A 17,011-nucleotide genomic window follows, 5' to 3' on the forward strand; every position below is an offset into this window, starting at 1 on the left:
TAACATAATACTGACAAAATATTATGAGAGTCTTACATGTTTATCTCACTCAGTACAATAGGAGTTTACATTATGTACACAATGATATTACATTCTATTATATTTAATACTGTCCTGCAATTTGACTCTGTGTGTATTCTAAAGTAAAAAAATAGCTGTTCAATATTTCTTCCTTATCAGAATATCTACAAAAATATGAACTTCAAAAGACTATGCCTTTTAATGTGAGCTGCAGGTTAATAAAACATTTCATGCTTTGTTTGAACAGATTAATTTTGTGTTTGTTTGTCTTGGAGAGACAGAAATGATAACATAATTTGCAGAAGTTTGATCACAAATTCTATAAAGATAGTATTTATAAACATGAACACCATCTTCCTTTTTGTTTTCCCTTATTAGTCTTCCTTAACAATTGCTGCTACTATTATTGTGTTTTCTCTTTATCATCATATTTTAAAAAAGAAATATTACATGGATTTACAATATTTACAAAATTCAAGAAAAGTAAAAAAGTCATTTTCCAGTTTTTTTTCAGGAATGCCAAGTAAATTTCTTATTTTTCAGAAAAGCAGAATGAGGAGGAAACATAGCACACTGCTAGATGATGTTTCTGGCTGAATACCAGCTGAAAAAATCATCAGTCAAGAGGAACACTCAAGGAGTAACCCACTTCCAAGAGTATTGTCTCTTTCCGATGAAATCTTTAGGCTGACCTTTCAGAACACTTATAGTCAGATCACCTACAGACACATACAAAATATATCAAGATCTATACAAGAGAAAAGGCCTTTAAAGAACTATGTTAAAACAAATTGTTACAACAATAAAGAAAAGGTACACCACAATTAATAAATTAACATTACATTACAACACTTATGTGAAATGGTTGCCAGCAACTACAGCTTAAATAGCTTTGTGATTGACAGCAGTGGTGGGAGGCAGTTGTGCTAGCGTGCAGGCAGCCAAATTTCGCAAAGCTCTGCAAAACAGCAACACAGTGAGCATGTAGTCCTCAAGAAAGAGTACAGTTAACTGCTCCCTTGAACGCACTAAAAGTCAATGACAATGTTATTTCAATAGAAGTAGATTGCCATTATTAACACACAAATATCTTATTACAGCTGCCTGACAAAAGATCAATTCTCCTTTTAATCCTACCTGGCAAAACATTTAAACTGGTTGTATTTGAAATAAGAAGACACAACAAGTGACCTGGTGATTCAAAAAATATTCGTATAACTGAGATCTGAAGTAACGTTCTAATTTATGAACTCGGGAATTGTAACACAATTATACTGAGAAAATATAAGATATGTAACTAATAATGATACATCTTTGATCTGCAACAGAAGATTCATTCTCTGGATACCAGAAAAAAACCGCTGGGAGACAGGGGATAAACATGTTAGAGCAATGAGCTTGACAATTTCAAAGTAGTTCATACCCTCATGTGGGTAGTGAAGACAGCATAGATTGCCAATTATGAAATGCAATGGACGAGAAAGATGTATAGCTGCAGATGTATGTGAAATGAGTAAAAAATTTATTTTGGGAGAGCATAGAAAGTTGGATGTAAGAAAAGTTAATTGGAAGTAGCAAAGAATTTTTTTTTTAAAATAAAGAAGTAATATGGATGATGCTACTGTTGAAAAAGGTCATGGCAGATGGTGACAATCAATCCTTATACTTAAAACTCAGCACATTAGTCCTGGAATGAGGAGATCAATGTAGCCCAAACAGAACGACAGTCATCTTGAACCATTTATTTGCAATGCGGAGCACATTCTTTATCTTACATGATTTGCAATAGGAGACAGTAGAAATTCATCACATGAAAACCTGTATGTGCGGGAGATATCTTCCTGCAAATGCATGGCTGTGAATTGTGTTTGGGGAACAACTGAAGTTAGCGATATATGTCAAGTGAGGTATACAGGATGGCTCTCATTACAGAGATCAGTCACATTAAAAATTATCATATCAGAGATAATATTATGTCTATGAGAAAATTTTCCATTGGCAGCTACACAGCTGGTTCCCCACCCACCCACCCACCGACAGTTTTAATCAGATGTTGCTGAGAAAGCTATTAATGCACAAGATTAAGAGTAGCTGTGGAAAACAGAACTGTTAGGATGTCACTGAAAATTGTGCTGATGCAAAGGAACAACAGTTTTCACTTATCTGCATTTGTTTTCAATCTATTATCTCACCTTTATTATCTGCCCTTTGTGATTATCAACAGTTCCCACTTTCGTAAATTACATTAAAATATTTGCCATCTATTTTCTTCCATTATGTTGTTGCACAGAGGTCTGGGGTAATTAATTTCCTTCCTACTATCTTTGTCAACTTTGGACACATATTACAATCACATTTCAGTCGTAAGGCCTGAGAAATGAACCTTCTGTTTCATAAGTTCGAGTTTAATCATTGTCTATCTTATGTTTCTGTTGCTCCTATACCAATGTCAGTACTTACCCAATTGAGAATAGTACAAAATTTTTTCAGTATCTATCTAATCAGTTCTCTTCATAGGTTTGCAACAGTTCTGTAATCATACAACTAACTTTACTAGCAGCAGGAGTGATGCTCTCCCATTAAAGATAAAGTCATTACATAAGTGACTCTACTACAAAATCTGCAGTCAGATACTGCCAGTCTGAACAAGACATTAACTAACAGGTTCATAAGTAATCTTCTACAACCAAGATTCAATAACAGCACCTTAAATTGTACAAATAACAAAAATAAAAAAGGAATCCAATGGACACAACAAGAAGCAATAGCTTTGAGTATTACGTAATAAAATGATGAATAAGGCAGTTCCATTTTCAAACAGTTTGATTAAACATAATCAGTTTTGACCTTAAAAAAATTAGTTTAAGGTGACAATAGATACTCGAATAACAAATAGAGAATACTTGTTGCATGGAATGATTAAGAGAGTGTAAGGGTAATTACAGTGCACTATATGACTGACATAATACGTTACAACCTACAAGTTGCCCAGACTACAGTAGAGGGCCAGAAATTCATTGTAGTAATTCATCTCCATCTCCCATGCAAATCTGCTGGTTTGAAGGTTAGCAACTATCAATTACTTCAATCTGTGAGTATTCTCACTTTCTATTGCAGTCTTGACTTAGATCTTAATGTCATAACTAGTAAGCTTATTACCATTATTTCTTGTTAGAACATTACAGCTCATCAGTTGCATTCTTCCCCCCTCCCTACAAGCTATTTTGACTATCATTTACTTTCAGAATATTAGTTACTGGCACTTTACTTAGTCTACGTATTTTTAAAAAAATCACGTTATTCAGATTATATAATATAATCTCCCTTACAGTAAAATTATGAAAAGGATAGATTGCTACTCACCATATAGACAGGATCCTGAGTCACACATAAGGACAACAAAAAGGCTGTCAAACAATCAAGCTTTTGGCTAGAAAGGCCTTTATCGGAATTAGAGAACACTTATACACACACTCATGAAAAAGCAGCTCACACACAGATGACCACAGTCTCTGGCTGCTGAGGTCAAGACTGCAAACAGCAGCCCACGATTGTGGTCATGTTTGTTAGAGTTGCATTTGCATTTGTGTGTGTTTTTTCTCAATTCCAGTGAAGGTCTTTCTGGCTGAAAGCTTACTAGTTTGAAAGTCCTTTTGTTGTGCCTACATGGTGAGTATCAATCCATCCTTTTCATAATATTGTCATTATTTCATCCCAGATTTTCCTTTGTTTGATTATCTCCCTTACACTTTATTACTCACATATTGTTGCTTATTTATTATTCAGGTATCTGTAGCTGCTTTAAATGACATTCTTTACTGTCAAAACTGGTCGTTCTTACTAAAACTGTTTGCAAATGGACTGTTCTGTTCACCAGCTACCATACAGTGGTGGAGTGACTCAAAATCTCAATATGGAGAAAATTATTATAGAATAATCTTACTAATATAGGTACCATCATTAATCAGAAAAAAATAACACAGAGAGCTTGCCTTTTCATTAGATACTAATCTACATATCTAACAAGTTTTTAAAGCAGATGCATGTTTCATTTCATTATTTAAGTAGTTGTGGGAGTTATCTTATTTACAATTCAAAAATGTACATATTAATTCCAGAATTTTTATGACGACCTTCTCAGAACAAAATTTAAACATGCAACATTTCCTCTGCATTCAGTTGTTTTTATTCCTAACCTGAACTTAAGGAACAGAAGTGCTCCAGCATTATTACATATATTTTGTTTCACAGTCACAGGTCTTAGAAATACTTTGTGCATAGCTTACTGATTACTCAAACCCAAAAACTAGCAGGCCACACAACTATAACTTCTGTAATAATACTTGCTGTTTCAAACAAAATGTTTGGAATGGACATGAGGAAGAATGTGAGTCCTTTGGTACAGAAGATATGTATTTGAAAATGACTGCACGGGTTCTGATCTGTGTACACTACATTCTGCAAATTGTAAGAAATACTGTTATACATCTTATGTCGGTGCATGACTACTTCTGCGCCTAAGAAATGCTCTTCCATTTAAAGGATAAACACGTGCGAGAAGAATAAGTGACGATGCTAATGCTAAACGAACAGGTGCATCAGATCCCCCTGGGAGCTGAACAAACAGTGTCCCAACAGCAGCGACACCATCATCTGTTGGTTCAACAGCAACTGGTCTTACGTCTCCCACAGTAACAGGTGGCTGCTTCCGCAACCTCCTCCTATGAGGTGACTGTGCTGATGAAGGAGATGGCAGCATCTGCAGCTGGTCACTGTCATCATTTAGAGAATCCAGAAGTAGAGTAACAGATGCAAATGGCCTTTTCGCCATGTGTAACATTTCAACAGCGTGTCTGTGGCGGTCCCGTCGTAAGTCCGCTGCTTGTTTGGCTTTCCATGCTACAACACAGGCAGCAAGAAAGAGGAAGAAGCAAGAGAAAAAGACCGAAAAGAAAACAAATAAGTCTATGTGAAGTTGGTCTTGTCTGAAAAATATTGTACCATATGCGACATTGGAAGTATTGTTCCCAGACGTGCTTGCAACAAGAGCCATGTAAAACTTTGTCATGTTGAGTTCATGGCTATCTTGGGGCAATGTTAAGACCAATCTGTTATGTACATTACGCACAATTAATATCGTATTTTTCTCTGTCACTGTTATATATGTTGTAAGACTTTCTGGAAGAGCTTCAAGAATGAGAAGTTTGTGCTTTCGCCAAAGATTATTTCGAATCACTTCTGCAGTGTAAACTGGCAGTGGATCATCAAGCATTCTTATTTCAGTCGCTGCGTTATCAGTGGTATCCACTAATGAGTATTGGAATAGTTTGTCCAGGTCAACCTAGAAAGAAAATTCAATATTTAATTAAAGAATAACATTGTAATAATTTGAAAAAAATACTTCAAAAAATATATGTAACAGGCAAGATGAGTTTTTTGAAATAAGTAAATTCACATATAAAACCTCTCCCCTTGCACCCAATTACTAATTAATTGTTCAAATTCGTTTTTCTTCTATACTTCTAAGCATAAACTCAAACAACAATAATCCTTGAATGCACAAGGTCTTCCAAGATCTGAAGACAAATACAAATAAATAATAATAATTTCTTTTGGTGCCTAGCGAATTTGACATGGTCAGCAGTTTATAAGGAGCCATCAGAGAAGCGGAAATCAAGATTTGGAAGATTGTCATTGAGCTGAGAAGGACTGGGTCAGACTGATTTAGGATTAGGTGTTTAAAGTCTGGAGGAAAGAGCAGAGGCAGTTCTTGCTAATGAGTCCAGATCCTGAAGATGTTAGAAATTAATCTGAACCAAACGATGTTTCTTGGCGGCCTTATACACTGAGGTGACAAAAATCATGGGATACTGCGTAATATTGTGTCAGACCTCCTTTCGCCCAGCATAGTACAGCAATTTGTAGTGGCATGGACTCGAGAAGTTTCTGCAAGTCCACTGCAGGAAGCCTGAGCCAGGAAGCCTCTACAGCTGTCCGCCGGTACAGGATTTTGTGCATGAACTGGCATCTTGATGATATCCCGTAAATGTGTGAAGGCACTCATGTCGGACAATCTGGCAGTTCAAATCACTCACTCAAATTGCCCAGAATGTTTTTCAAACAAATCACAAACAAATGTGGCCTGATGACAAGGCACACTGTCATCTACAAAATCTCCATCATTGCTTGGGCACAGGAACCCCTGAATTTGCAGCAGCAAATGGACTCGAATTAGCTGAACATAACCATTTCCAATCCATCATCGATTCATTTGGACCAGAGAACCCAGTCCATTCCATGTAAACAAAGCCCATACAATTATGGAGCCACCACCAGCTTGCACAGTGCCTTGTTGACAACTTGGATCCATGGCTTTGCGAGGTCTTCACCATGCTCAAATACTGCCATCAGCTCTTACCAACTGAAATTGGGACTTATTTGATCAGGTCACAATTTTTCATTCATGTAGACCAATATAGTCACGAGTCCAGGAGAGGTGATGCCATCCTGTTACCAAATGCACTTGTATTGATCATCTGCTGCCATAGACAATGAATGCCAAATATCACCACACTGTCCTAATGGATATGCTCATTGCAAGTCCCATATTGATTTCTGCAGGTATTTCATGCAGTGTAGCTTGTCTGATAGCACTGACAACTCTTGTAACTGCCGCTGCTATAGGTCATTAACAGAAGGCCGTTGGCCACTGCAATGTCTGTGGTGAGAGGTAATGCCTGACATTTGATATCCTAGGTACACTCTTGACACTATGGCTCTCGAAATAATGAGTTCCCTAATGACTTCTGAAATGAAATGCTCCATGCATCTAGATTCAACTACCATTCCATATTTGTAGTCTTAATTCACATCGTGCAGGCATAATAACACACGAAACCTTTCCACATGAATCACCTGAGTGCTGCCATAGACAATGAATGCCACTGCTGTTTTGTGTATGCAATAGTACTGCCATCTGTATATGTACAAGGGGGGTTAAAAAGTTTCTAGCCTAAAAATAAAGAATGACAGAAATTTCATAACACTAATTTATTTTTCAATATAATACCTATTTACACTAATACACTTGTGGGCACACTCGGATAACTTCTGCAAACCATTCAAATAAAAGGTCTTTGATTTCGAGTCCAACCAGGCGTTCACAGCATCAGTCACTGCATCATAATTGTCAAATTGTCATCCTTTGAGGTGTTCTTTTAGGTTTGGGAAAGGAAAAAAGTCTGATGGAGTCAATCTGGAGTGTGCACAAAAAGGTCACACAAAAATGTTATGAGCATGCCCATGGGAGATCCCAAATGAGGTTTCAATGTGCTGCAATGTTGTTCGACAATCCTGCAAAATCAAATCATGAAATGTAGTCACTTATTCACCAGTGACAATGGTGGCAGGCCTTCTGTTCCTTGCTGCATCTTCCACACTCGTTCTTCCACATTTGAAGTCAGACACCCAGTTTCTCACTGCAGCATAAGACGGAGCAGTGTCCTTAAGTGTATTCCGCATGTCCTTCGCAATTTTCTTTGGCATAATTCCCTTCAAATGAAGATATTCAATCACAGCATGGTTCTTGATTCTCTCGATATTCACCATTTTGCTTATGCTACAGTATACAATGCATCCTAATGGCAAAACTAACAAAGCTGGAGCCATGAAATTTGACTTGCATTACCACAAAGGGTCACCATAAAAGTAGGTGGTGTTATTTGTGAGAGACATTACAGTAACTATCTTGGGCTAAAAGCTTTTCGAATGCCCCTCGTACATACCACTATCCCATGACTTTTGTCACCTCAGTGTAAACAGGTTGGCATACATAAATGTTATGTATTTCTCCTGGAAAGTTCTGCAGATTTGTCCTTCAAAGCAGAAATAATTATGACCTACAATACGACTGATTAAGTTCATAAAGAGAAGGTTGGTTTGGTATCGGTGGGATGCTACAAAAAGTGGTGTTCTGTTGCAGAAAGAATCTATAAATATAGTGAAAATAAACAGAAAATGATTAAATTAAAAAATGAAAGTAATGTCAGCAGTTATTTGGAACCAGTTAAATGTCTAGTCTTATATGCCCCCAGAATAATATGTGCTGAATTCTACAACAATACGTCCCAGTTTTGTAGCAGAAATAGATAAATATACATACCTTCTGTTCTCCACTGATATTCCTCACAATGAAAGTTTTTTCACTTGCACTGAGAAAGAAATCTAGAGCTCCTTGAGTCACATCTACAATGACACGTATGTCCACATTCAGAAATTTTGGTTGTATAGCAAAAAACGACACCTTTCCTGGCTTCAGAGGGTGAGGCTTCATTCTGCATTCTTCTACAAAATGAGAAACTACTTTTAGTTAGACAACTATGTGCTCCACAGGCAAAGCAAAATGTAACATATGCAACATTACTTGTGCCACAAATAAAATTCTAGGTATCTTTATTGATTTTCATAGTTGTACATTTAAGGTAGTGTATATCATTTTACATTATATACAACCTAAATGCTGCCCAATCATCTGTAATATTAAGTCTAATATTCTAGCAGTCCGAAACTAGATTGTAACTGCCTCTTTCATACAGAATATTCACATTCAAAATAGTAACCAAAAAATAGTTACATCAACTACAGCTACAAAACAAACTATTCTCTAAAAGTTCAATAAGTATGAGTCATTAGTGTACAGAACACTCATGCAGACTAGCACTTGAAAGCTGATGTAAGGAAGTATTTTTAAAGAAGAACATGGATCAAATATCAACTACAAATGCTGAATTGCAAGGACCAGTAAGAAATCAAACATAATTTATGAGCTCCCACCTGCATTTACAAAACACATAAATGGTTAAGTCCAAACCCTCAGATTATGCATTTAACACCCAAAAGAAAATAGGGTGGAAGATGTTAAGGCTGAGCAATCAAACTGTTTGCCAAAAAAGGGGAAATACAGATGGACTTATATGCTGCAGAGATGGATTACTAAAAAGAATGACAGATAATAATTAAAGCCTGGTACATAATTATTAAGTCAGCGACCTATACAAACCAAACGATAGAAAAGCCAGGATGGAATGTAACAATACTATGAAAAGGAAAGTTGATACCCGCCATATAGCGGAGATGCTAGAGACGCAGATAGGCACAACAAAAAAAGACTGTCACAAATGAGCTTTCGGCCAACAAGGCCTTTGTCGAAAATAGGTATGCACCTAGCTGCCCTACCCTCTCTCCATCTCGTACCTGCGCACTCCCCAGCAGCACTTCACTGTCCCAAACACCTACCCTACTATCCCTCCCCCTCCCACCCCAGCATCCTCCTTATTCCCATCCAGTTGACACTCCCATCATGCACTGCAGCTACTGGTCGCAGTGTGGTTTCAGTTGTCAAAGACTGCAGTCATGTGTGTGTGAATTGCATTTGCATGAATGTGTGTGTGTGTGTGTGTGTGTGTGTGTGTGTGAGTGAGTGATCTATTTTTGACAAAGGCCTTGTTGGCTAGGTGCTTATTTGAAATTTTTTTGTTGATGTTGTGCCTATCTGCAACTCAACATCTCTGCTATGTGGTGGGTAGCAACTTTCCTTTTCATAATATTATTACAATAACATACATAGGAAGCAAAATGCATTTATTTATGAAAGCAAAGTTGAAGTTTTCAGCCTGGCACAATGACAGAATTGATATAAATGAATTGTATGTTTTTTGTTTAAAGTTTTAAAGTAATGATGTTTCATATGTTTCTTTCAAAGTTTCATATGTTTCTTTCAAATATTGAACTAGGATACTGTGCCACTATAAATTTATTGGTTTGAGACAATTTACCACCAACAAAATATCAACCACTGATTATGAAGGCTTAAAAAGAAATATGTTCCTTCAATTTTTTTCCCGCTTCGATTCCACAGTTAAGAAACTGATAGCTCTGTTTCAATGAGGCTGCATTTCTCTTTAAGATGATCCATTTGGAAGATGTCTCAAAGTTGTAACTTTACATGAAAACATCAATGAAATGCATAATATGATATTGGATTCTTAGCAATCAAAGATGAATGAAATATGTAACATGAAAAATATAATAGTATTAGTACAATCAATTTTACTTGAAGCATTAACAATGAGAATACTTTGTTTTTGAAGGCAGGCATAACCATTGACAGCAGACCGCAAGGAAATGCGAAAACAAATTTCTCAACAAAATTTGGAGCACTTTAAATAGTACCCAACAGCCAGTGATCACTCATTTGTTCCTTTAGATGAGACATGAATCCATTACTTAAAAACAGAAATGAAATACCAATCAAAGCAGTAAGTGAAAGCCAAAATTATGATGGAGTTGGCACAGTAGTAAGACATTTCACCTATATTCCAAACAGTGATTGAAATCTATGGTGGCAATACAGATTTAGGTATTCTGTGTGATTTTTCTAAATCACTTAAAGTAAATGCCTGGATAGTTCCTTTTAACGTGCTGACCCATTTCCCTTCCCACCCATCCCCTGTCCAAGTTTGTGCTCTATCTACACTGAGGTGACAAAAGTCATGAGACATCTCCTGATATCATGTCGGACCTCCTTTTGTTCAGCTTAGCGCAAGTCCACTGCAGAAATATTGAGCCATGCTGCCTCTATAGCCATCGATAATTGCAAGTGTTGCTGGTGCTGGATTTTGTGCAAGAACTGACCTCTAGATTTTTTTCCCATAAATGTTTGATGGGATTCACGTCAGGCAATCTGGGTGGCCAAATCATTTGTCCGAACTGTCCGGAATGTTCTTCAAACCAATCGTGAACAACTGTGGCTCCAAATGGTCACCAAGCAGCCTAACATAACTATTTCAAGTCAGTTGAACCAGAGGACCCATTCCACTTCATGTAAACACAGCCCATATCATTATGGAGCCAGCAACTTGGGTCCATGGCTTCGTGGGGTCTGTGCCATACTTGAACCTTACCATTAGGTCTTTCCAACTGAAAGTGGGACTCATCTGACCAGGCCACAGTTTTCAACTCATCTAGAGTCCAACCAATATGGTCATGAGCCGAGCAGAGGTGCTGCAGGTGATGTCATGCTGTTAGCAAAGGCACTCGCATCAGACATCTGCGTTCATAGGCCATTAACACTACATTTTGCTACACTGATCTAATGGACACATTTGTCATACGTCCCACATGGTTGGTTGGTTGGTTGGTTTGGGGAAGGAGACCAGACAGCGTGGTCATCGGTCTCATCGGATTAGGGAAGGATGGGGAAGGAAGTCGGCCGTGCCCGTTCATAGGAACCATCCCGGCATTTGCCTGGAGTGATTTAGGGAAATCACGGAAAACCTAAATCAGGATGGCCGGACGCGGGATTGAACCGTCGTCCTTCCGAATGCGAGTCCAGTGTCTTACCACTGCGCCACCTCGCTCGTCCCACATGGATTTCTGTGGTTATTTCATGCTGTGTTGCCTGAAATGTGGTATTCTTGGAACACTCTTGACTGTGGATCTTGGAATACTGAATTCCTGAAGATTTCTGAAATGGAATGCCTCAAACGTCACTGCAACTACCATTCTGAGTTCAAAATCCGCTAATTCCCTTCATGTGGTCCTAATTACATTGGACACCTTTCCACATGAATCATCTTAGTACAAATGAAAGCTCTGACACAGCACTGCTGTTTTATACACTGTGCACATGATACAAGAGCCATCTGTATGTATGCATATTGCTATCTCAGGACTTTTGTCACCTTAGTGTATAAGACCTCATTGTTGGCAGGTCATTTGTCACCTTAGTGTATAAGACCTCATTGTTGGCAGGTCAGTAAACCATGAACTTACTTTCTTTCCCAAAACTATGAAGACAATTTTATTTGACAAGAAGTTTATGGCCACATTTTATTTTTTCTTTCTGGGATGCTTTTTTTTCCTGGGATGCAAAGGAGATCCTTGTGCATTCAAAATTCTTTCTGGCAAATATGCTTTCTAAGCCTCTCAGGCCTGCAGACTCTCTCTCTCTCTCCCTCTCTCTCTCTCTCTATCTATCTATCTATCTCTCATAATCTCCCCCCTCTTTCTGGCTCAGCTCTAGAAGCAGTGCAAAAGACTAACTTCCTCAAAGTTCCTCTATAGAAGCAACGGCAAAGAAACTTTGGCCTCATGCTGCCACACCACCTAGGCTCTTTGGACTTCCAAAGGTGCACTGTCAGGACATATGCCAAGGACATATCTCCAACACCCACACATTGCACAATATGAGTATTTATGTATCAGCTATAAGTTGTGTTCACTTCATAAAATGTTTACAGAAGCTCAGATTGCCCAACTTCAATCATATAGTCAGAGCCAATACTGTTCCCCTCTTCACATGGATTTTACTCACATAGTCGATATAACTAATTGGAAAAGAATTTGGGCCTACATTCAGAAAACTTTTTTGTTTTGTTCTGATGTCCAGAAACGTTTTCTTTGGTGAGCAATACTAAGATCAGAGTGATGGCATCCATAATGGTAGCCCTCTTGTCATCTGCATTTGCCAATGTACTAGGGTTGTTTTTTAAGTAAGGGCCGTTCGCGCGTATAGTCCTGTAGTTCGCGCGGACGCCGCAACAAGCCACCGCGCCACTTGACGGCATCCTTCCCGTTCACACTGATGCAAGTTGCAGCTCTGTAGCTGACGTGTACGCTTCGCTGTGCTACTTTATAATGTTTACGATTGTTGAATCGCCCGCCGCGTGTGAGATACGGTCAGTGATACGTTTTTTGTCCACGAGAAGCCTATCAGCTGCAGAAATTCATCGTCAGTTAACAGAAGTTTATGGCTTGAATGCAATGAGTGAAGGTAAAGTGCGTCAATGAGTTAGAGAGTTTAAAAATGGCCGTCAAAACATCCATGACGAAGAACGCTCAGGCCGGCCCTCTGTGATCACTGATGATTTGGTGGCTGCAGTCGAAACAAAGATTCGTGAGGACAGAAGATTCACAATTTTCACTCTTTCTTTGGAATTTCCACAAGTTTCAAGATCTGTTTTGTACAAAATTGTGTCTGAAAGCCTAAACTTTAAGAAACTGTGTTCTCGGTGGGTACCCAGACTCCTCACAGAGGACCACAAAGGGAAGAGATTTGCCACTTCATTGGACTTTTTGATTCGTTACGAGGAAGAAGGGGATAACATGTTGAGTCAAATTGTCACTGGAGATGAAACATGGGTATCCCATATCACTCCCGAAAGCAAGCGACAATCGATGGAGTGGCGACACACAACCTCACCCGTCAAGGTCAAAGCCAAACAGTCGCTGTCAAAGCACAAGATTATGGCAACTGTGTTCTGGGACCGGCGCGGTGTTTTGCTAGTGGACTTTATGCCACGAGGAACGACAATCAACTCAGATGCCTACTGTGCAACTCTAAAGAAGCTCCGCAGAGCAATTCAAAACAAAAGGCGCGGCATGCTGACAAAAGGAGTTTTGCTCCTGCACAATAACACTAGGCCTCACACCTCTCAAAAGACTCGGGATTTGATTGATTCTTTTGGTTGGGAAGTTTTGGACCATGCACCATACAGCCCCGACCTTGCTCCCAGCGATTTTCACCTTTTCCGGTACCTGAAACACCATCTTGGCGGGCAGCGCTTCAATGACGACGTTCAATGACGAAGTGGAAGCGGCCGTGAACTCTTGGCTGTCGGAGCAGGCGGCCGAATTCTTTGAAGAGGGAATTATAAACTTAGTTGTACGGTATAACAAGTGCTTAAATAAACAAGGCAACTATGTAGAAAAATAGGTAAAAGTGTGTAAAATCAGAAAATAAAAGTTTTTTACAAAAGTATTTCTATCTTTTTTAAAAAATAAAAACGGCCCTTACTTAAAAAACAACCTTCGTATATATGGAAGACTTTGAGGACAAGGCACTAGACTCAGCACCATTAAAACTTTCAGTTTTCTACAGAAATGTTAATGATAACTTTGTCATATGGACAAATGAGAAGGAAGATTTACACAATTTCTTGCAACATCTGAACTCCATCTTCAACCAAATAAAGTGGAGTAAAACAGCCAGCTACCGTTATTAGATGTTCTGGTACAGAGAAGACTGTTCAGAAGATTGTACACAATATCTACTGAAGGCAACTCACAAAGGTCAATATTGTACATTTCTTTGGCACTCGCAAAAAACTAACTTTTTGAGTTGTTGATTCATTATTGAACACACAACCAGGTTTACACTTGCTTTTATTTGCAGCACTTAACCCACTAGTATGGTTGACAGATGGTCAGAAGGCCCTTCCCCTTATCTCTAGAAATTTGTGCAACATCCACTACATACAGCTGCACAAAATATTTCTTCACCATTTGGTTCATATTCTTCGAACCACCACTATCGCACAATTGCACATGTATCTTTTTCCTATTACCCCTTTCGGTCTCATCACTGACTTAGTACACCTGACTTAGTCTCATGTGAAACGACCAATGTCACGCAACAGCTATCATCATCAAGAATAAATTCATCATATTATGCTGACATAATGGCTTTCAAGTTGAAAGTGAGAGTTTATGGATGCAGACATTGACCCTGCAACAGTTACACAAAATATCTTGAGGTATAATATATTGGACAATGAATTTTTGTTGTGGGGCATTTTTGTCTAGTTGCTGTCAGTCTTTCCTTTCTTTACCGCTTGACTTCTGACTTGTGTACTATCTTTCCTGCCACTATCTTAAGTTTTGACATCTCATCTACACTCATAATTCCAATGTAGATGTGTTTTGTTATCCCCCCCCTCCCCTCTCTCTCTCTCTCTATCTATCTATCTCATTGGCACAAGGCCCTGAATTTCAGGATCTTCAACTGCATCTGAATTGATTGTGGTTTCATTTTAGCATCTATTCCCTTACAGTCAAATGTTAAAAAGTTGATATCTAAAATTTAAATACGTTACTTTATGGAGTATAAGACATATTGTTTTCTTTGAAAAATTGCCTCCAAAATCAAGGTGCATCTTATACTCAAAATTAATATAAAAATGTCCAGTGTTTGATTTAAAATTCCCACTAGTCTTAAAAATGGTCAGATATACAATGCCGTGGGAATCCTATCTCTATTTGATAACACTGGATTCAACTGGCAGCAGCAGCGCACTGATTCAACGAACATGAGTTGCAGGGATTCACAAGCTTTCGAACACTGTCTCTCTCCTACCCCGGTATCACAACCCCACAATGCTGTCTAGCCTATGATGCAATCTATGGTGGCAGTGTTATCTGTGTTATCAGGAACACTACAATATTTTTGTTAGTAGCTAGTTACACAATGGGAAAAATAGAAGGTATTAATATGCTGCAAGCTATAAATTGAAAGTAATAGCACATGCAGAAGAACATGGAAACAGAGTAGCTGAGTGGCCTTTCGGCCCTCCACCAACAAAAAAAGCCACTCGTGATTGGCGGGCTAGTAAAGAAGAACTAAAAAAATGAAGAAGACTAAATATTCAAAAAGAGGACTGAATGCAAAATAGCCAAAACTAGAAGATGACATATTGAAATGGATTCAAGGATACCGTCAAATGGCACTGTAATTAATACAAAAATAATTCAAATACATCCTCATAAGTCAGCGCTACAGTGGAACTTCACAGACTTTACGGGTGGAATTGGCTGGTGCTACAGGTTTATGAAGCATTGTGGACTTAGCATGTGAACCAAAACCAAAATATCTGAGAAAATGTCACAAAAGTATGAATATAAAATATTATCTTTCCATTGCTTTATTATTCAACATCGAAAGAAAAATAGCGTGGGACTAAGCCAAATAGCAAAAATGGATGACATTCCTCTGACATTTCACGTGACTAGTAACAGAACTGTTGCCATGAAAGGTGCTAAAACTGTAACTACTGAAACAAGTGGACATGAAAAAATGCACTACACAGTTCTCCTTTCATGTTGTGCTGACAGCAACAAACTTAATCTAATGATCTTTTTCAAGCTAATGATCTTTTTCAAGCACAAGTCAATGCCAAAGCCTTCTGAAATATCACCAGGTGTATGTAGTTCATGTTCATGGTAATGGTTGGTTGGACAAGAATGGTGTGAAATTATGGATTAACAGTGTATAGGAAAGAAGAAAAAGTGCTTTATTGAAGAAGAGTTCTCTTCTTGTGCTAGATCAGTTTACTAGTCATTTGAAAAATTCCATGAAAGAGAAACTGAGGCAGGAAAATACAAAGCTTGCTGTTACTCCAGGACGACTTAATTCACAACTGCAACTTCTTGATGTCTCGATAAATAAACCATTTAAAGTTTATATGAGGGAGTAATGAAACAAATGGAATACATGATGAAGCGAGCTTTAAAATGACCTACAATCAAACAAGTGTGTCAATGGATAAAACAGCCGTTGTCTAGAGTGAGACAAGACGTCGTTAAACCTTTCAAGAAGTGCAGCATAAGTAATGCCCCCAATAGTTGTGAAGACCATCTTATATATGAAGAGGACAATGATAATTATAAAGAGGAGGAAGAAAAAGAAGATGATGATGAAAGTTCAAATGATGATTTTCAGAGATTTTAAAGGTCAGTTTGGTTTTAAAAACCAAGAATTTTTTTAGCCTGAATTTGCAATCTAATTATAAAAATGGTAAAAATATTATTGAAAAAAAGCTTAAAAATTATAGTCATCTTTAAAAATTAATATGCGTCTTATGGTATGTAAAATATGGTAAAAGGTTTTCTGTTCCTGCTAATATCTGTGTATATTCAATTGTCACAGTAACTTGTTACAAGCCGAATCAAGTTACATAATCAATTAAAATGGAAGTTTCAAGAACATTTTGCTTGTATGTAACAGCAAACATTTTGGCTATGATCGCAAGTGGTCTTTATGAGAGTGGGGTACTTATGACTGGACAAATGCCTCTCTAATTTTTATGCATTAATATTTCTTCTTTCTCTTATCATTATTTGTCAATGGTGTTATAGAACCACCTTAAGATTGTTC

At 37.9% G+C, this 17,011-nt stretch overlaps 1 protein-coding gene across 1 annotated transcript in view; it reads right to left on the reverse strand.

The window, feature by feature from the left end:
- Positions 1 to 3,346: 3,346 nt before the first annotated feature.
- The window catches only part of LOC126088413 (multiple epidermal growth factor-like domains protein 8), a 333,556-nt gene continuing 319,891 nt past the window's right edge, over positions 3,347 to 17,011 (reverse strand). Inside the window, exons 39-40 of the mRNA XM_049906553.1 lie at positions 8,183 to 8,364; positions 3,347 to 5,362 (exon numbers count right to left, since the gene is read on the reverse strand). Of these exons, the coding sequence (XP_049762510.1) occupies positions 4,511 to 5,362; positions 8,183 to 8,364 (1,034 nt within the window). The 3' untranslated portion in view covers positions 3,347 to 4,510. The remainder of the gene's footprint in view (positions 5,363 to 8,182; positions 8,365 to 17,011) is intronic.

The sequence above is a fragment of the Schistocerca cancellata genome, chromosome 6 (genome assembly GCF_023864275.1).
Source record: "Schistocerca cancellata isolate TAMUIC-IGC-003103 chromosome 6, iqSchCanc2.1, whole genome shotgun sequence".
NCBI lineage: Eukaryota > Metazoa > Arthropoda > Insecta > Orthoptera > Acrididae > Schistocerca > Schistocerca cancellata.